Source organism: Falco cherrug, chromosome 10, assembly GCF_023634085.1.
Source record: "Falco cherrug isolate bFalChe1 chromosome 10, bFalChe1.pri, whole genome shotgun sequence".
Taxonomy (NCBI): Eukaryota; Metazoa; Chordata; class Aves; order Falconiformes; family Falconidae; genus Falco; species Falco cherrug.
In genome coordinates, this window is record NC_073706.1 from 20,661,072 (window position 1) to 20,683,067 (window position 21,996).

The 21,996-nt window shown below is 38.2% G+C and overlaps 1 protein-coding gene across 6 annotated transcripts in view; it reads right to left on the reverse strand.

Annotated features, from left to right (window-relative positions):
• The window catches only part of PPFIA1 (PTPRF interacting protein alpha 1), a 61,428-nt gene extending 39,536 nt beyond the window's left edge, over positions 1-21,892 (reverse strand). For 3 of the 6 annotated variants that reach the window (XM_055722855.1, XM_055722858.1, XM_055722854.1), the window contains exon 1: positions 19,116-19,379. In XM_055722855.1, the coding sequence (XP_055578830.1) occupies positions 19,116-19,379 (264 nt within the window). Of the gene's footprint in view, positions 1-19,115; positions 19,380-20,493; positions 21,565-21,594 lie in introns of those variants that run through there. The other 3 variants (XM_055722853.1, XM_055722852.1, XM_055722859.1) reach the window with 3 other exon arrangements.
• Between the last annotated feature and the right edge of the window lie 104 nt (positions 21,893-21,996).

The window sequence follows — 21,996 nt, forward strand, 5'->3', positions numbered from 1 at the left end:
ACCAGTACTTTTGAAAACTTCTTTGTCTGAATTGAGTTTTCCCTGGTAAGTAAAGGGAAAAACCTATTTGTAATGCACTTCTGTTTCATAAAGTTGTTGGTCGGTTGGGGTTTTTTTGTTGTTTTGTTCTGATTTTTTAATTACTGCTGAGGGAGACAAGAAAAAACAAGAGTGCTATGCAGAGTAAAATACAGAAACCAGAAAACATGATAAATTTCAAGTCAGTATTTAATTGTGAGAGACAATGCATAACCTTGGCATCTACCAGAATACACTGGTTACTTCCTTATATAAATAGGGCATTCTTGAAGCTACACCTAAAATCTCAGAAAATGGAACTGAAACAGCCCTTTCCCTGTAGTCCTGCTAGAAAACTCACAGGATTAGAATCGGAATTTTCCAAAAGCCAATCCCTTGGACTCAAAGGCCTCAAAAGGCGTTCCCTACAAATTCAATAAAGCTTTCAACAAACAAAACTCATCCTAAGTGAAACAGTACATAGAGTGAAAAGTCATCAGGGAACAGGAATTAAGCTAACTCCCATCAGTTACTGCATGTTTATTACTACTGTGAATGTTGAGACTAGTCAGCATTAAACTCAAAAATGTAGAAATATATTCTTTGTCAGGGAGATATGCTTCAGGGAGATCAGGGAGATATCTGAAAGAACCACTACATCCTAAACAATTTCCACTCTCTATCAACAGCCTCACTAAACATGCTCAACATAAAAGGCATTTAAACATTCTATCAACTCAGTGAGCATACTATACACCATATTTATATTTATAAGCAAACAGTGAGTACAACCTTATCTACCTACTTATGCTGGCAAAATTTAAGTTGTAGTCTGAACCACATTAGAAATTATTATTAACAGTAAGTGTGAATGTGAACAAGTTCATGCTTTAGAAGGGGGCTTTGTAGGAAACTGAAAAATCCCTTGTGTCATCAATACAGTAACAGGATGTGAAAAAAAATACACATCTACCACTCCAACGGCTGGTGAACACTTCAGAAGCAGTTGTATACTAAAACATTGAAATGCTAGTAAATTAGTCTTTTCTATTGTCTAAACGAAGGAAAACTAATAAACAAGAGTCATGTCTAATAAACAGTAGATTAGTAAAGCTGAACTGGTGATGATCAAGACAAGATGAGCAAGACAAATGGCCAGCTGAGAACAACATAATACTGAGGAGACACACTGCACAAATGCTGCTTCCCTAAATTTTCCAAACTCTGCAAGATACACTGCTTAACAGACAGTAGCTGCACATCAAGCAAAAGCTCAAGATGGAGCTGTTTTGCAGTAAAATTCAAAGTAAAAAAAAAAAAATGCTTAAAAAAAAGGATGCATCAACTAATTATACTAGCACGTCTACAAATTCTAACATGCGGCCAAAATCAGCACAGTCAAGACTCTCTGCAAAATTCCAAGATTAATTTGGTAAACTTTATTCTAAAACATACATGGGATTTAAAAGACAAAAATTTATGTTGCACAACATATACCTACAGTGAACTCCTTTGGAATTACAAATGTATTAGGCTTTTAAAAGTTGCTATGAAAAAGACAGTAATACCACCATCAAAGATTCAAGATCCACCTCCATAATCCCTCTTCCTAAATAAAAATCTGCTCTTTAGAAAAGAGATTCTGTACAGTCCCCCTAGTTAATCAGCAAATTATTGAAAAAAAGAGTCTTAATTTCTTTTCCAATTGCTAAAAAAACAAAAAAAAAATTATCGGATTTCTTGAACATACTTAAATATGCTCATGCAAATATTTCACTGCAGTATTTCATTCACATCCTTAAAAAACCCTGACCTGTTACTTTCAAGTAAAAATCCCTGGAAACACACTTATTAAAACAATCTGGTCTGTAAATATAGCTACTAGAACTTTGAAACACACAAAAACTCCACAAGGTTTATGAATGCCAAGTAAATCAAGAAAGGAAAAACCTACTTCAACCTTCCCAGGAGCTGATGGAAAAATTGGCTCTGCTATGAGCTCTCCCCTGCAGAGCTCTCCTTTGTGTCTGAACTTTTCCTGTACCTTCAACATCCCACCCGTGGGAGCTTCCAAGACTCCCAGGCAATTGACAGCACAGAACTCTTTTGCTCCAATACGAGCTTAGGTGAAGCAGAATGTGGTCGCAAAGCTGCAGCTCTTCACAGGCTGTCCCAACTTATCTTTGTGTATTAGATAACATTAGATAATTATGTACTACTGAAACTACTACAAGTACTAATAGACTCAAAGTATTCACAAAAGAGTATAATATGACTTTATTTTCTTAGTGGGTTTTTGCCCTTTTCAAATTAATAATAATTTGAAAAAGCCTCAGAACACCAAAAACAAATTTTGTAAGCATCAACATTACATAATTCTCCAAAGGACATCAGATTGACATGGAAAGGTCTATATTTTTCCAGTCCTTTTCAAGTTTTGAGAACAGGATAAAGAAAGCAGTAAGGACTACCAGACCCTGTTTCAACACCCTTTCTCAACTTAAAACTGCTGTGTAGCGTTAATATACATTTCTTATCTGTATGAGCTTCATCTTCTGAAAAGCAGCTGCTTATCTGAAAGGAAGTCTCTTCAAATTATTACAGTACACAGCTCTATACCACTGCATATTTCTGTGCAAATATAAATTGTAGCAAATACATCATGATTTTTACATGAACCATCACACTGTCAGATGACCCAAAAAGAACAATGCACACAGGAATTTGTATTTCTGCTCCATAAACAGACTAACGTATTTTTGGCATTCCCCAATACCTTCATGGCTGTTTGTTTTGACAAAATACAGTTGCTTTGAGTCCCATAAATTGCCTAATAAAAACACTTGAATGTCCTTAGTTTCAGTTGACACTGCCAAAAGACATGTCCTTTCTAGTTTTAATACTTACCTTCAACAGCAGACAGTTTGTGATTACCTCAAGCAGTTCAAAAGGAGAAAAACTACCTGCAACTTTATCATCTCAAAAAAGTCTGAGTTGCCTCATAATTTCTTTCTTGGCATTAGATGAACTTACAGAAAGAAAGGAAAAATAAAAATTCTGAGAAGCTTTTCTACTTATCTATAAAGCTGTATTACTTGTCTGTAAGTAAGGAGAAGATTTGAGAACATCAGAATGATGTTCTGCTCTGCTTCTGGTTGCCATCAAAATAATAAATACCCACACTGAGGACTCGCAAGAACAGTACTCAGAATAATCACTTTAGAGCATTTACAAGAAGCAGTCTGAGCATGCCAAATATACTAGGAAAATAGCCTCTGTTGATTAGACCATACCGACAAACACCCATGCTCTGTACTAAACCAAAATGTTTACTGAAGAAAGTCACTTTCTGAACCAACTGAATCACTGCAAATGTGACGCTTGCTGCCAGAAATAAGTACTCTCAACGAAAAGCTAAATTGAGCAAGTTTGTTGTTCAGTAATACATTTTCAGCAGGGGGCGGGGGCGTCTGTCCACAAAGTCCATGATTTTTTAAAGCAATCTTGTTTCTTCTACATCAACCTTCAGAACTGACCCTCAACCTTCAGTATTTTAGAGGCCACAACATAAACACCCTTCCAAAAGTTGGAACAAGTGGTGTCTACCTGTCAAACCCATACATTTCTAATGTCTGAGCTGACAGCCGTTTCGTTACCCATGAGATCTTGGTCCAGGAACATTACAGCTTTCAGGGAACAGGCTCTCTTCATGTTTATTACAAGCATAATTTATAGGTACCATAGAGAGTAGTACATCACAAACCAACATACACTACGTGACAGGAAAGACAGTAAACTGGGGGGCGGGGGGAGTGGAGAAGAGGTAATCCCTGAAAGTCTATTAACATAAGCTGTGTATTAGGGATGCTCTACAGACAAAGAACTCTTAAGTTTGCTTGGAACTTGCTCAAGCAAAAAAAAAAAAAAATTATTCAACAATAAAATGCAGCATCACTCTTCAATGCATAAGGAATCATGGATTACAGGCAACACCATGACCAAAAGCTTATTTAAAGGACGAAAAGATATAAAAATGAAACATACATTAAATTAATCAAAGAAAGTATTATTAAATACTACTGAAGTATCTTCTGGCAATACAAGGATGAAGATGCAACTGTTGCCTCTTTAGGAACACCCCTGCCAGAAATACGTGAGTGGAATTTATCCATTTAATTTCCAAATAATATTTTGTTTTACTGTTAACATTCTCTTCTCTAGCCTGCATATCAAACAACCCACTCAAAAATCTGAAAAGCTGCAGAAAGCATGAGAAGATCAACTGGGGAAAAGTGCAGGCCATCTGGTACAAGAAACCAATGGAATCCCAGATAAGTTTCTATTAAGTTATTTACACTATATACAAACCAAAGTTATTCCAAATGACGCATGCATTAAAATGACAAATAGACAGTCTTAAACAAAACAATCAATGAAAACCTAAATAACTAACCTTAACAGGGTATTTCATAGCCACTTCATTCTAAACCTAAGGGATTTGTAGGAAGCACACAGTGACCAATACCCCCAAGGTACTTGGAAGTTCTAGCAAGCAAATTTTTGTATCTATTAATTCACACCAGTTTTGGTGTTTGGGGTTTTTTTGGGGTTGGTTGTTTGTGGTTTTTTTTTAAGTTAAGTCAGAACTATGAAGTAGTTCTACGGTATTAGAACTAGGACTGAAAATAATTGACATGTTTTAATAATCAAATCCGGCCTTCCAAGAAAACAGTTACACATACTTTAACAACAACAAATCCAGAAGAAACAACAGCCAAATACAAACCATGCTCTTCCTGTTCCATGTAATAAATCAGACTGCTTTCAATTCAACCTTTCCATATCTCTGGCATATGCTAATGGGAAAGAGAAAAATCAGCCTAGCACATGTGAAACAAAAGAAAAAAACTGCTTTTCACCTAGTGAAATTAATTTCCAGTAAGTATCAAGCAGCCTGGATTTTCTAACCTGGAAACTTACAATTTATTTCAAGCATTAAGATAGTCAGTTCTATGAAATATGTTCCTCTTTTGTTCTCATAACCCCCAACAACTTAAAAGGGAATGTAAGAAAATACTTAAATATTAAAATATGGTTATGTCAAACTCTTGCATTTCAGAGCATTGCAATTTTTTTTCATGCTCAAAGTAGCTGTTTTTCCAACTAGAGCTAACTACTTGCCAGAGTGGGAATACACTGTAGCTCATAATATAATTAATGTATCAACCTCCTTTCCTATTTCTCCTTATGCCTAAGCTGTTTTATAACTGAAAAGACCACTACCAAAACACAAGTGCAGACTTCTTTACTATTAAAAGAGGTATTTTAAAACATTTAATACCACCTTTGGTCAACTCTCAGAAGTTTATATTTTCTTTGACTTAAAAAACATACTTTCTTTTTCTTCTCTCTAGCAAAAACTGTAACACTGCATGAAAATACCAAAGTGAATATTGCTGCCAGCTGACAGTCAGTGACTAATAGTAAACCTGAATTTCTTTTTATCATTCTAGCCCTCTCTTTTTAGTATGATATTGCTGAAGCTTACCTCTTAGACTGATCTATCTAGGCTTCGTCATTAACACTGCTCAATACCCTAAACAAGCAATTAAGTTTTAAAGTGTTTACAGTTGCACGCTATTGCTCTGGAATGAAAACTCTGTTTCCAGGCCACTTCGAAGCTCAAAGTAGAATCAACTGCCTATCATTTGACAAGCAATGAGCAAATGAACCCTTAACTCACAGCCAGCAGGTACCACACATATATGCCCAAGAGCAAAATGGAAAACCTTAGAGTAAGGACCAAGTCTCGATGGTAATAAATAAGTTTCCAGTTACCATCCTGAGTGAGCTGCTTAAATTTATGTGCAAGGTTCACTGAGCTTGAACCACAAAGCAGTAAGTCCAGACTTCATTGGGAGGAGCTTTCTTCAGGAAGCGCTGTATGTTGAAGTGCAGGAAAACATATATGAAAGGGCAGTATTTGGCAGCTTTGCAAGAGAAATGCAGAAGCAACAGGAAAAGGGAGTCAGAAACTTATCAGTTCGATGTTCAACCCTCCTTCCCTCATCTAACACATTTCTGACAGACGTGTCCATTTTGTGGAGCTGGGGGATGTAAAAGTACTGGAACGCAAAAATGGCTGGACCCAGCTTCTCACTCCTTGAAGGATCAGTTTTCCTTTCACCACATTAATCAATACCCAAACTTTATACACACTATAGAAGAGTTTGGAAAGTGAGCCTCCAAACCCTAGTACACAGAGCAAAGCATAGGTCAGAGAGGTGAACAAGAGCCATGTACACACAAATCATTAACCACAGCCTGTATAAACCACCCAGACTAGCGAAATCATTACTGCCTATACTCTTGCATTTAATTTTCTCTAAACCCAGCAAAACAGTGCTGTTATGTATACAGCACTAAGGGCAAAGTCTCATGCAAAAATGTATCTTTGCGCATCACTGAAGAGCCAACCGTCACTGATTATATACTGTACTTTGCAAGGTACACATGCCAGCCTCCAAGCTCCACCATTAACCAGACCTACATACAACACAGTGAATACAACAGTCATATATGCAAACAAATGATATCTACAAGACTGTTCGCTGGTTATGGGTTGCAAGTCAAAACTAAGCCACAGCTGCATCCTACAACTTCTTTGCAGGTCTCTGGAATTAAGGAAAGAGAACATGAAGTTGGTTAAACAAATCACAAAATTTCATACAGTTGCTCCTCTCTCAGTCTAACAACTTGCAACTTGCTAAACATCTTCCTGTAGGGCAACTAGCCCTGCAAACAGTGAAACGTTAAGAATTTTTCCAGGTAGTTTTGTTAATCTTTTCATCAGCCTTAACAAATCACTGCCAGTATTCACTTGTTCAAGATATGTTAGATCACAGAGGCTTTATTTTCAGTTACCTCAGAGTGGACACAACCATTTTTACCATAGCCTTTTAACTACTTTTAAAGCTACAGATGTGTATCAAAGATTACATACCAAACCAGTAAACAATGATACCAAAGTAGTTACTTTTTCCCCAAAGGCTTTCTCTAAATACTCAATTGAGGGGCAGAACCCAGCGACTTAACAGAATGCACAGAGGATTAACAAGAAATGAACAAACTGAACACTAAAACTAGAAACACTAGTTTCTATTTTTAAGCTATTCTCTTCTCCTGTCTTTGTAAGATACTTTCAAAATGTTGTCCCTACTCAGGCAACATTGTGAATCTTCTGAGTAAGAAGTCCCAAAGTAGAACCATTATAACAGCTCTAAGGCAACAGCTGCCCAGCAGCCAGCATAGGACATAGAGAAGCTGCAAGAAGCTTCTCAGCTGTTCATATGCAATGTGGCAGAAAACCTTCTTCCATCACAAGGCTACAATCTTTTCATTGTGGTGGTTACACAAAGATTTCCACCTTAGCCACTCTTGAAGGCACATGCATATGTCTCCTGAAAGGGCAGATATGGTATAGAAGTATTCAAAACCATACCAAGGCTTGTTTAACTTGGTAAAACGTACAAGATCAGCTAAAATACATATAGGAAACCTTTAGTCATCATTGACAAACAGGCTTTTCAACTTGGGATGCGCCTGGCTACTTTGCGCAGAACTGTAACTGTTGAGACTGGTCAATAACAGAGGAATCCTTTCCAACACTGTACCAGTCCAAGTACCAACGTTCTAGAAAAATAGTTTACCTTAACACCGAAGTAAGTTTACAACACTTGGGGAACATTAGAAAAACAAATGCCTCTCAGTTACACTCTGAATCTGTGAATTCTAAAGGTTTCACAATATGAATTACCACATTCCTGCACCCCTAGCCTAGTCCATTTTGATTAGTAACTAATACAGTAAGTAGTAGCACAACTTCTTAGTTGTAGCTTTAGGCATCTCCATTTTTGGAGTCCATGTCAGTGAAGAAACCTACCCACACCCATACCCACTATGGCAAAAGGAGAACACAGTTGTACTTAATTAAAGAGGAAGAATCTTGCGTTACCAGTTTGGCAAGGTGTGGGACAAAACCAGTCTCCATCTTTAATAGGACACTATAGAGATTTCATTGAGTTTTTCCTCTCCGCATAAAGGTGGTCAAGATTTCCTGGGATCCCATACAGGATTTCACAACATACAACACTCTTCAAAAATGCCAAATGGTAAAACAGCTGCAAGGTATGCTGAGAAAATTGTAACCAGTTCAGTAGTCTTCCTGGGATGCTCCCCCCACCCCCACCCCCCCTTCATTACAGAAGCTAAGCAGCTGCTACAAAAACTATAGGAAGATTTTTTAAGTTATAAACATCGAACTGTCAGTTTCCTTCAACAAGGAAAAGTATTTTTCTGTCTATCAATTCTAAATACACTGCACTCAAAAAATAGCAAGCACAATTCTGGCCCAGCTGACACTTAATATTAAATTCCTATGACTTCTATGAATTAAAAAATATGTAATCCTTAATACTGCAATCCACTGTATTTAAAAAATGAATCCTCACATGACTACTTCAGTATTTTTTAGAAACAGACCCAGGACAAGATCCATCATGCATGATTATTTCAGCGACAAGATACTTCTGCTTGCAAAAACTCTTAAGCAGCAGTTGAGGCACTGCCCTGCCCTATTCTAATCATTCATCTTGGCCTCTAGTTGTCAGGTTTAGTTCTGTGGCTAGTAGTTGTAAAGTGTGTTTTTCACACTGTGTTAAAAGGGAATGCTGTGGAGTATCTGAATAAGGCTGGCCAAGCCACCCTCATTAAACAAGCATCAACATGTATTTCCCCCCTCAGTGCTTTTTTTTTTTTTTTTTTTTTTGCGTCAAGTGATGAACACTTCAGTCTTATAACTTCAAACTTGTTTAAGCAAGTAATACTCAATGAGGACAGATACATGTCTTCAACAGGAAATTCAACTTACAGGCTCTTTACATTTTATTTTTCTATTTCTTTGTGCACTGCCACCCCAGTTTACATGCTAAGTGAAATTCAGAATAAATGCAACTAGACCATTCCATAGAAAAGTTGCTCAATTTTTACAAATAAAGGCAACTCTAAAGTCTATACAAAAAGTATGGTCTCACAGCTTACAACAGAGAAGCCTGGTATTTAAACATAGAAAAACTGAACTCAGTAACACAGATTAAGTGTAAAAAGAGTTGTTTTATGGGCTCTTTTAAGGCCTTGTTAATGTTCAAAGTAGTTTTTTGTCTGCCACAAAAGATATCTGTTAATCAACAGTTCCAAACCTAATAACTACCTGAATCCCAAAAACATCAGAGAACAAAACTGAAAGGCGGGGGGGGGGGGGGGGGGGGGGGGGGGGCAGGGAAGAGAAGAAAAAGGGATGAGGACAGTCTGTAAGATGCTGTGTAAGATGCTGTAACCAGTAACAAATGCTGAAGTGAAAAGTGGAGTGGTGAGGAACCTCCTCTGCAGAGAGGAAAAGGCTCATATTCCACACTGGGCTACAATCAAGGGAAAGATAATGCATCAGGGGAACCCTGCAGCCTCCTACTAATTGACAGAAAAGGCATGCTTGGCCCATTTCTCCTCTACTACCTCCCAGGACTTAATGTTTTATAACCATTGCACAAAATACAAAAGAGTGTTATGCGGTCTCTAGAAGACTACAGTTCCAACAGGGGATCAGAGTTACACCAATGTAATTATCAGCATAAATAAGTTTACAGGAGGGGAAAAGGGACAGCTTCTTTCCTGTACAGACAAGTAGTGAGCGCTAAAATCCTAAAAACCTTTTTCATTTCCACTTTACATGAAGTACATTCCAGATTTCTTAAAACAAAGGCTTAGCTTTTGGAAGATAATGTTGTTGAACCACACCCTCAAAAGACATTCTGAAAACTCAAGCTGCATGTTCTGAATGAAATAAATTACTAGATGCACCTGCCTCATGTTCTTCAACATAAAGTGAAAAGAATGTTACGACTTTCCAAGCCTTTTCCCAATGAACTACCAAAAAGGTGATAATACTGCATGAAAAACGTATTACTCAGGAATAAAAAATAAAATAAAAAACCTGTGGTATCCTAAGGCATGCCTGAAATTATCTAAACCAAACTTTTAGTCAGTCACCCAAAGGTAATACAGCAGAGCTTTGAAGAGATATTTGAAGTTAAAATTTTACCTAAGACACACATAAACATGTAAAAACTCCAGCCAAATTCACCCGTACATCCAAGACTGTTCTCCACACATGCTCTGCTGTTCCAACATTGGCCTCAGGTGTACCAGTCATCCTTCACACCCATAATTGGATTTATCTGAAGAACTTCTAGTACTACAGGTAACCCTATGAGCACCAGAATCCCAGTTAAATTTTTAAATGTCCTTTGATTTGGGTCAAAAATTTTTTATTCCCAGGTTTCCAAATTAGAACACAAAAGCTAGCCCACATATTAAATCCTAGTAGAAGCAAAAGATTCAAGTGTGAGGTATCAGTCAGGGCTTTAAATACAATACATAACAGAACCTTGAAGAACATAAAATTACAGAGTTCGGGTTCCCCTGGGACCAAATAATCCACAAGTCTTACTCAAGTACGGACTACAGTGAAAAGCACAACTAAAACCAGAATTTAGGTCCAGTATTATTCACTCAGCAAGGTTAACTGAGACACATGAAGATCAGCACGTTACAGAGCACTACTTCAGCTAGCAGATTTCTCCTTTATGGATAGCAGTACAAAGAAAAGGAGTTTTGACTATGACATTCCATTGGCAAAAGTATATATTGCTAAATTATTTTAGTGACAGGCTCACACAACATTTGGAAATCCACAACTCAAACCCACAAATCCACAATTTAAACCCCACTAGACAGAAGTCCTTTCAAATAACTACAGCAGAATGCCCCTTTCCCAAAATGTTTTTTTACAATTTATAGTGAGAAAACTTTCCTATCAAGCTTTCTGCAAAGCACACAATAAAACAAACAAGTAATTCCACTTTTGAATATCTTTCTCCCTTAGCTTGTTTCATGACAGTGCCTGAAAGTTCAGAATAAAACAATAAAATTGGTCACCATTTACCAAGATAACCACAGATCCAGCACCATTAAAATAACAAGAATTTATGATCATCTTTATTGCATGAGCCCTTTCCACATTAAAGAAAGTTTTTGCTTTTACACCAAGGATTTGGCCAGCCAAAATTCCTTTTCAAGTAATTCAAAATAAATACCACTTCTCATTACAGGAAATTGTCAATGTTGAGAAGACAATGATTAGTGAAGTTCACCACCTGCAAGTTAGTTTCTTTACATGAACATTCAGTTACACCTTTCAACTATACATCCAGCCAGTCTATCTTTTGTATAGGTCAACACAAAAATTCTTTGTTTAGACTGCACATCTTAAGGTGGCTTTGTTTAGTTTTAGTTTGTTTAACTATATAAGTTATTCAGCTACCTAAGCTTACATGGTTAATATACTGTGTGCTGTTCTGTGAAGGGGGGGGAGTGGGCAGTGGTGGTAGAAATCTCACTTCTTTCGACAGTAAAAGAGAGTTTATTAACCCATGGTCTACATTCTTTACTCATTTTACTAGATAATCTTACACTGCAATTCTTGTAAAAGGTAAATAAAAATTTTAAAACAGTGTTTCCCTACACAAAATTTAAACTGAACAGAACCCAAATTCTATTTATATGGGAGGTAGGATTAACAAAAAGCAAGCACTGTGCTTCAGAATATTTCTAGACAATTAGATGTGAAACAGAATTACATACCAAACCCTATTGTGTACTAGCATAGGAGAAAGGCACAACACAGCATGGCTCAGAGCACACCCAAATAGAGACTACTGTTCTGTGGGGTGGGGAGGGATTAAAAAAAATTAAGTTAGAAAGATATCAAAGGCTGCCCATTTTACTATCACAACAAATAGAAAATACTTCCTTATTTTCCAGGTGGAAGTTCTTTTTTCTCCTCAACAAAACTAGAAGGATGCGCATACCAAATTTTTCAAGCTTTTTTCCACATGGCCCTTGAAACAAGTGATGCTCTTGTCCTGAAGATATCTGATTATGCCTAATACTGGTAGTCTAAGGATCTTTTCATTAAGGAATCTTGGAGTACTTCATAGAAGTTCTAAAACAAAATACTATTTCTAAGCATTTATGTTTCTGAAAGCATAGCCATAAAACAGATGAACTACAGGAACAGATATGTTGACTGTCTTATTCATATGTACCCATCAAAAGTCATATATTTCAGATGCAACCAAAATTATATTCCTGTTAGGATTTTCACTATCATTCTCAAAAACCATATCCTGAGTAATGTGAACATAAACACAAGAGCAAAGTTCAAGGCTAGCCACTGTGGAATAGCAGAAGAGAAGATTAGCCAACAAAGCTTCTCTGTTAAAAACGTTACAGCTCTAGCCACTGTAGGAACAGGCCACGGAGCCTTGCCACACCAATCAAGGAGCAGATTTTCAGTGAGCTTACATGAAACCCAAGGTTAAGTCTGAAACAGATAAAGGTCATATGCAACAAAAAAAGGTTAACCAACTATTCACATCAATTTATAGAGAACTTAAAGGAAAACAACACAACAGAACACAACTGCATTAACTTTAACAAGTATTGTACTCACAGTACTCCTCCAATTCTGAATACACGAACCAGGAGAGTAATCTCCCCATGTAACCTACAGCTATGTATTCAGCTCACTACACAACTACCTGGAGTTTACAAAAATGCAGAAACAGTATTTCCCAATGCTCCTGTGAAAAAGTCACCTTGAATAAAAGAACTCACTCCACTCAACAGCAAAATAATAATTCTCCTTTCAGCCTGGAGAATGTGAAAACATTTTTCTTGGCAAGAATTGCCACACTTTTCCCCATTTACACTTGGAGAATCCACAGTGGGGTTTAAAAAAAAAAAATCCACATAGAAAGTTACAAACACCCAGATTACCTGACATACACAATTCAAGTTTATCCCTTCTCAGTATTTGTAGCTTGAGATCCATATGCGCAAGAGATTACACTAAGTATTTTCTAATATATGTCAACAGCTACCAGTCAGCCTTACAGACTTAAAGTGACTTAAGCTGTCTACATTGCTAGAAGCAGCTCACATGAAGACCTCTATCATATAAAAGCAAAATTAAGTTAAAGTGTGAAGTATATTAATTGAGTTCTGGTATATAGTATTAACTTAGGAACAGCAAAACCTGAAGTTACTAACAGACAGCTAAAATGTTCTCTGCAAAGATGCAAGTTTTCTGACATTTTTAACTACTTGCTTATATCAAAACTCAAACAAATGCATACTCTTAATTCTAAGATCAAATCCTACAGTTAGTAAAACCAATATCCACCTCTCCTAAACAAATACTGGAAAGGAGAAACCAAAGTCACAAGCCAGTGGACATTAAAACACTAAGAACTTGTAAGGGGGTATGGAGAATTTTATTTTTAAATTCTTATTTGTCTTTAAAAAAAAATGCAAGTTTTTTTTTTTTAAACATCTAGATGGAAATTGCAACTTCGTAGCCACACTGAATCTTTAAGTCTTGCTAATAAAAGTTTTATAAGTAGGTTTTAGTTATACTCTTAAGAAGAATAGAGAAAAAACAGAAGGGCTTGCAGACAAAGAATTCTCAGAATACCAAAATAAACACTACCTGTTGTACAAGAGGCTACAGGCAAGTTAGCAATGAGTATATATGTGAAGATCACCTGGTTCTAAATATACCATATATTTTTAAAACAACTTGTTTTTACTATAGCTCTTTTAACTCAAGCTTATATACAGCCTGCTTGTTAGATTGCAAGTTAGACTATAGTACACCAAACATTAATAAACCCATTATCAGACATTTGGTACATTGTGCCAGAACAGTAGGAAAAAATAATCACTAGCTCATCTTTCAGGGCTACATCCACTCACTAAAAACAAACAAAAGGCATTTCTGTGTAGTCATCAAAACATTCTTCCTACAAATAAACTAAGAAAAATAAAAACAATAGGTTTAGACTTCATAAAACCTTTTTATTAAAGGGACTGATAGGACATCATAACAGCACTGTTCATCCTCAAATACAAGAAAACTTAAAACTAATTCTAAATTTTATCTACCTAGAACATCTATTTATAATCAAGGTAACCTAAATGAAAAGCACAGTATAAACAGCAAGTTGCTACCAACAGGCAAGCAGATGTCTGCTGGGTAAGGGCAGGATGTTTTAATAAACAAACTCACCAAAACATATTTAAGTAAAAAACTCGGAAGTCAGACAAATGCTAGAGACTTGGTCCTCAATATACTCCACTATATTATTTAGGTGCAGCTACTCCTCTTTTGGCCTGATCATAGAGCATACTTTCAGAAAACTTCATATTCTGAAGGTTTAGGACAAAAGTTGTCTGTTTCTATGCCTTGCAAAGAAAGAAATGTTAGGGACATTGAGGTTCATTGAAACAGTCAGTGAAGAATTCTGAGCTCCTATCTCCATCTGACATAAACTAGCATAGATAAAGACAAATATATCCAGTAATTTACTAACAGTAACAGCCAAGTAAGATTTAGCAACTGAAACTCAACACAGACAAAACTAAAAGTATAGCTGTCTAAAATGCAACAGAAAGTCACATTCATCTTTGCTGTCAGAATGGGATGAAAGCGGTGGAAGATGTCTGCTCTGACACACATTTGCACATCTGAAATCCTTCTCAATCTCTATCGTTTCTAGACACAGGGCGCTCTGCTGAGACTAATTTTTATCTAGAAGTCAGTTCCACATCTTGCTACAGTAGGAAGTATCAGCTATGTCACCTCAAGGCTGAACAGTTGTGAATACTGTAAATGGAGCTGCACTTAAAATGCTAAGGAAATTTCAGCTGCTGTGAAGTTTGGCAAGCCCTTTACTTAATGTACTTTCTGCAACTGTGTCCTTCATATTATGTACAATTCAAAACCTCATTTCTAAACCTATGACATCCTGTAGTATTTAAAACTTGTCTGGAGGAAATCCAAATAACATCATTATTAAAAACGGCAACTAAATCCTGTTGTTCATCATTATAAAACAATGCCAGGGCAGTCTTCAGACCAAGTGCTCAGCTGTTTCTTATATCCAAGCCATCAAACAGTATTTCTGAGATTGTCCAGGAAGATCTTTCTATGGAGACATACCTGAACTTAATTGAATACAAATATAAACAGACACACGCTACTTTGAAGTGTGTAGCAGTGATAAAATATTTACTATAGATAGAAAGCAACTAAAGGTGGCCTCACTTTAAGACATGATGGGCAACCCAGTAAAGCTGAAGCCAAACCAAAATTACAGACAGCTTTTTTTTTTCCACATTTTAACTCCATATTAAAGTGCTCTTTATTTACACACAGACATACACAGCCTCTGAAGGTTCTCATCTGCCCCTACATATACATTGCTGAATACTGAAGCTGGAACATGACCATCACAAATACAGAAAAAACTTCTAACTTATTTTACTTACCTTGCACAGAAATGAAAATAAAGTATGATAAATTTAAGACCAAAAGATCAGAAGCCCAACATTATGATGGATCTTAATAAGAGTGTTGCTGTATTACAGAAGCACAATATTTTTACATTAGCTTATAAAATTCTTAACATACATATTAAAATTGTCATCCTGGTAAAAGTTGCTGTGAATTCATCAACTGTGCTTTCATTTGTGCTAGGTACCAGAGTCTCTGTATATTAAACTCTAGTCTTGTCCACATAAAGTAAGCATCTTGTTGCCATTTACAGGAACATCTACATGAAAGTCTAACAGTAAAATGAACCCTAGCCTGCATCATCTTAATAGCAGGAACTGGGAGTCACTTGGACCTCATCTACCGTAAGTTCAAAATGTAATGTTTAAATGCAGTAGATCCTGTATGTTTCACAGATTAACTTACACATTTTAAGCACAAAAATTCTGAATTTTTTAGAATACGCTCTAGAAGGCACATAAAGAGCATAATTAAATCCACTAAGACCATAATTAAATCATAACTGAATGTATTTACATTAAAAATAAAAGTACTCTAAGTTCTCAAAGCAAAAAAATGCTATTTCATTTTTTCTGTAAAAAATTCTAGGAAGAATAAAGTTAATTTTACATTCTAGCAAAGCAATTTGATTTCTTGAGTTCATCTTCCAAGGTCAAAGTACAGTTTGACTAGGGTAAGTTGTAATAGATGGTAACTCCCAGAAAACAAGAAGCATTGCCAAGAATCCAATCATTTTATCAAGACAAGGTTGACGTATTTCATTTCCAGCTGTTCATACTAAAAACAAGTTGCCAGTTTTACTCTGTAAATGTAACAAATAAAGCATATCTATATAAGATTAAAATGCTCTTCTGTCATCTCTTAAGACATCCGCAACAAAAGTCTTCTTAATCTAAATAGCTGCTTCAGGTTTACGTGAACTAGAACTGATGCCTTTAAATTACTAGCTGACCAGCAGCCCACAAGTACACTAGAAAAGTCTGCTTCACTGACACTTCAGAAAACGTGCATCACTGCTGCAGAATAAATTGCATTTACTTTTATAATCTACAAGACTTGCAAATACACAAGTACCAATCTGCCATTTTGTAACTATATACAAACCACTATAAGCCTCTTCCTTATACACAGAAACTTAGTGAATGTAAGGAATTAAGTACAAGAATGCCATTAGAAATTGAGTGTCTTCATAGTAAAAACAGAGTAATAGTTCTGGTACAGAAGCAATCAATCTGGCATTCCTTCTTTTATACTAGGAATTTCCATCAATCATCAGAATGGTCTAAGTGGCTGATTCAGCTAAATATATGAAACAAGAAAAGTGTACAAACAATTCAATTCAATAACTCCTTAAGATAAAGTACTCCAAAGTCAACTGCAAAGACAAGTTACATGCCAAATCCGAGGGAGAAATACTACATTGGTTACATAGTGATTTAGTAATTCATGCAATTATACTAGTATTTGCACAACTAGTTAAACTGATTTTCATCACTCTACCAAATCAAATACAACTACTATGATAAAAAAAAGAATTAAAAAGTACATTACTAAATCCCTTCCTCCTGAAAAAATATAACACCATTGTCAGTAAATTTAAAGTTATCCTGCTTCTACCCTTCCTTAAAATACACAGCTAAACAATGGGTCATTTGAGACAGTAGTTCAAAAGAATGCTCAGCTTGAAATAATTAACAAAAGAAGTTTGAATAGTTTCAAATACTACAGTCACCACAGAGTCTTCCTAGTGAGCACTTATTAGAATTTAAGTAAAACATTGTTTCACCTCATCAGAAATTTACACCTATGAAGTAACTGACTCTACCATAACAACAAAAGCTTGTCAAACACAGAGGTTATTTCTGACTGTAGCAAGAATATCAAAATATTTTTTTACTTTTGAAAGCACCATCAACTGTCACCTTCGGCAATCATTTGGGTTTAAGCACCACTGAGGACAAAAGTGACAGACCATGACAACAGTATTTTTCAACAGCACTCTAAAAAAATCCATGCACTGCTGTGTATTTAGATAAAACTGCAGTAAAATTTCTCTCTCAACTGAACTATGAGACTTGCTTTCCTACAGATTTCACATGTAACCATACAACTATGACATCATTGAAAAAGGGATTTGTTTTCTTAACTGCATTAATTTTTCAGAATATTTAGAAATAAACATTTACATGTAGAGTAGCTTACTAGATTTAGGAAGGAAAGCTGAGAATTGAAAAGGGAAAAGAGTAACAGTACAGCTTAAAGCCCAGGTGACTCAGCCACAAATTCAAGTATAATACTTTACAGATCATACAACTGGTTAATGGCATCCATTAATGTAGCAGACCTGAAAGAGCGGCTAAAGGGAAGCCACAATTATTACAACAAAAACCCCAAAGAACGATATTTGCCTGCAGCACATGATTTAACACAGGGAGCAGCAAAGGGTGAAAACTTCTTCTTTCTGATTTTCATCATAGCATTGTAACACAACTAGATTAACATGTATTGCTTTTTAGTTTCTATCCCTCAGCAATTACCAGTACCAATTACCATGCCAGGAATCATACAGTGATTACATTATAATAACAGCAGCAGAAACAGAAGGGTTTAAAACTAGTTTTAAAGGGTATAAACAGCAACTACAATATTTAAGGATATATAAACATCTGTAAAAATAAGAAGTATTCTTGGAGTATATATGCAAGTATAACATCATCATGACATACTTGGGACAGCAACCAACCACGCTAGAAAGTGCAAGACTATCAACAGTTACCCGACACCTGAAAGCGGCCTCTGCTTTGCCTACAACCAAATGCTTTTCAGAGTGAACAAAGTTCAGTCGTATTCTTTTTACTAGAATGGATAAAACCCGAGAAGTTCTGAGACACCAATCACCTTTCCTAACTACACACTACTGCCCCACGTAACACATTTAGCAGTACAAGCTGTATGCTGGCACACTGCATCCTCCAGCAGGCAATAATTAGTAACTCCTAGCAAGACCAAAAAGAAACCACCCAGCAAAACAAATCCAAACTCTCCACACTGAAGTAAATGAGTTAAACACCCCACTTGGACTTCTACACTGCCATGGAAACTCAGCATGTATTCACAAGGTAGCAGTCTTAAACTTTTCAAGTTTTTTAACCCTAAGTCCATAGCGGTATCAGAATGGCCTGCAAGTAATTCTTAAGCACATGAATGAATCAGGCTGTTAGAAACAACATAGAAAAAAATAAATACCAGTGACAGATGGGAGTCCATCAAGTTCTATTAAACAAAACTATGTAGATACAATTTCACACTCAAGCTAAACCAAAAATTATAGAAACTGGGAAAGCATACCAGAGAGAAAGGGCTGACCTTCCCCGCTCACCTTGCTGATAGATCTTTCCCAAAGTGAGCAAGCACCAACAGATACCTCAGGAAAGTACTAAGCCATATTCATCTTCCCCTAACTTAACCTGACTCTTCAATAAATTAAACATACAAAAAGCCAACAACATACCACAAAGAATACAAAAAATTATCAAAAGATACCTTCCTTTCAAAATGTCCATACCTGTGGAAGTGCAGTATTGAGCTGTCTCTGCAAGGAATCTCTCTCATGACCAACTTCATGTAGCTTGCCCTGGGTCAACGCTAGTGTCTCCTGAGTTTCTCTTAGTGTTTCCAGAAGGCGATCCCTTTCTTCCAACATGGATACCATTAATTGCTCAAAATGGGAATCAGCATCTGACTGTAACGGGGAACCTGAACCATGGCCTCCATTTCCCCCAGAGGGAATCTCTGCCTCACTGATGGTTGGCATCACCTCACACATCATCTTGAAACAAAATAAGACAAAACAAAGACCATAAATTTAAGTCAAACAAATCTAAACAGGATAAGCAAAGGAACTTTGGATACCCATAATACCAACTTAGTTTTCCCAATGATAGCATCAGCAAAGGTTGACAACACCTTAGCATTTGTCACTATTTCATTAAGACTGCAGGAGAAAAGGTATACAATCAATTTAATCAAGACACCACTTCATAATGAGAATCTTGTGACTTCTTGCAAAACCAGATTTTTAAAGCTACGTTTCACACTGTGATCTCATTTTAATGGATTTATATTTTTGTTAAGAGCACACTGCTGCTGAGATCTTTAAAAAAACAAAGATAAGGCATGCAGCATGCCACCAAAAATTATAGCCTTATACCAATAACTGATTACATTGCATATTTTGAGAATCATTATCTGCTGCTTCCAACGCTTGAAACATACAAAGATAGCATCTAAAACAGTACTTTGAGCTTCTGCTGACTGTAGAAAGTCTATGGTAAAAGTGATGCATGTAAATAAGTGGCAAATCCAAACAGTCCAATTCAGGAGATACACATGCAAAGAATGATAAAAAGCAAAAAAAAAAAAAAGTAGCAGCAGCTGTCACTGTGGATAACAAAAGTAAAGGTAAGCAAAAGTAATTAAAGGCAGAGTATGAATACGGTTAATAATGCAAACATAAGTACTGCACTACTGTTAAACTGGCAGGACTTTTAAGAGACCCCAACAAGATCCTTACATGAGGCTAAGGCATCAGTTTTTTTAAAAGCACAGAAAAGAACCACAAATGTAACTACAGCACACACTCACTGAACCACTAAGACTCTGAAGTTCTTCAGACAGCCTCTCTCAACATCACAAACTACAAGAACCTAAGGTAAATCAGAAAAAAATAGTTCTCTCAACATCTCTGGTACCACAAAGTTTGTTCTCAGCCTTGAATTTCACACTCATATCTGAACCTTTTAAAGAACAATTAAACTTATTCTGAGCCTTACTGTGGGCACTCTCAATCCCTTGAAATACCTGGAACAGCCTGAAGTGCTTTGTAACATTTTCATGCATGATTACCATAAGCCTTGTATTTTCAACACCACTACATTATTTACCTTGCTCAATAAAATAAAAAGGCTTGGAAAACAGGCCCCAGGTTTCCTGCAGTACCAGTTCTTCTCTGGTTTTAGTAGCTTTTTGTTATCCCAAAAAACCTTCTGGATTGCAAAGCATCCATTCAGCACTAGTCCAACATCTATTTAATTGAAACGCCCCGTGCACATGAAAACAAATAAATCTGCTGAGAAAAAGAGCAGACTCAGTAAAAAGCAGCAGTAGCGGCTTCAGCTAACTAGCCAAGTCCCCAGAACAGAAGAATGTGAAAATAAACTGTCTCAACTTCCCATTCCTCTATTACTGGCCCATAGGTCCTGCAACAGCTGGGATGGGGGAATCATGTGCTGAGGTGGAAAAAAAAATACAAAAAAAATGTAGTCTGATGCAGTGGTGCAACAAGCTTCAATAGTTCATCGCTCATAAATTCCTTTCAGGTCACAATCGCATTATTAAACAGAGTACAGACAGCATGGAAAAACGGCAGGAGCTTTCTCGTAAAAGATCTGGAGAAACCTCCCTTCTTTTCTCTTCTATTAATTCCAACGGGAGGCTCTCCTTCCAGTTCCCTGGGTCTTAGTTCAAACATTTATAATCCCAAGAGCCAGGCGCCGGTATCGCTCTGGAAGGCGAGGAGAACGGCGACCTGTTGTTCCTCGGCGTTAGTCCGCCACCCGCTCTCGCCCCGGCCTGTCCCACCGGCGGTGCTCCCGAGCCCAGAAATCCAACCGAGAGGGGCGGCAGGCACCGGCCGAGCGGCGGCAGCGCCCGGCACCGGCGGGGGGAAGGCCCCGAAGGGAGGCGGCGGCGGCACCGGCAGCTCGCCGCCCGGGTCTCGCCGCTCCTCGTCCCGCGGCAGGGCCCGACAAAGGAAGATGCTGGCCGAGGAGACGGAGCTTCTCTGCCCCCCCTCCGCCCCTCACGGGCAGCGCCGGGCCGGGCCTCCCTCCCTCCCCGCCAGAGGCCCCAGCGGCGCCGGGAGCGCGGCCCCGCGGCTGCCCGCACGTAGCCGGCTCGGGCTGAGCGCGGCCCCTGAGGGGCGAGCCCGGCCGCGGAGGCCCCGGCGCCGCGAGGGCCGAGCGAGCGCTCCCTGCGGCCCCTACCGAGCGGCGGGGCAGGCTCCCCCGCGGCGGGCGCACTCGCGTCCCTTCGGGCCCGGCCCGGCTCCGCCCGCCGCCGCCGCCTCCTCCTCCTCCACGTCCGTGGTGGCCGGCGAGGGGGCCGGCTGAGGCCGAGGTAGGTGCCGCTGCGTCGCGCCGCGTCCCGGGCCCGGCGGTGCCGCCGCGGCCTCAGGGGGCGGCAAAGGCCCTGCGCGCTCGGAGAGCCTCGATCGCCGCCGCCGGCCCCCGACCCGCCAGCACCGAGCTCCACCGCCTCCTGCTTCTCCCGGCGCCCTCTGCGGCTCCTGCATAAATCAGTGCGGGGGCCCACAATGCACCGCGCGGCGGAGCTCGGCCGCTCCTGCCCTCCTTCCCCACCGGGCAGGGCTGCAGGTTCGAGACCCG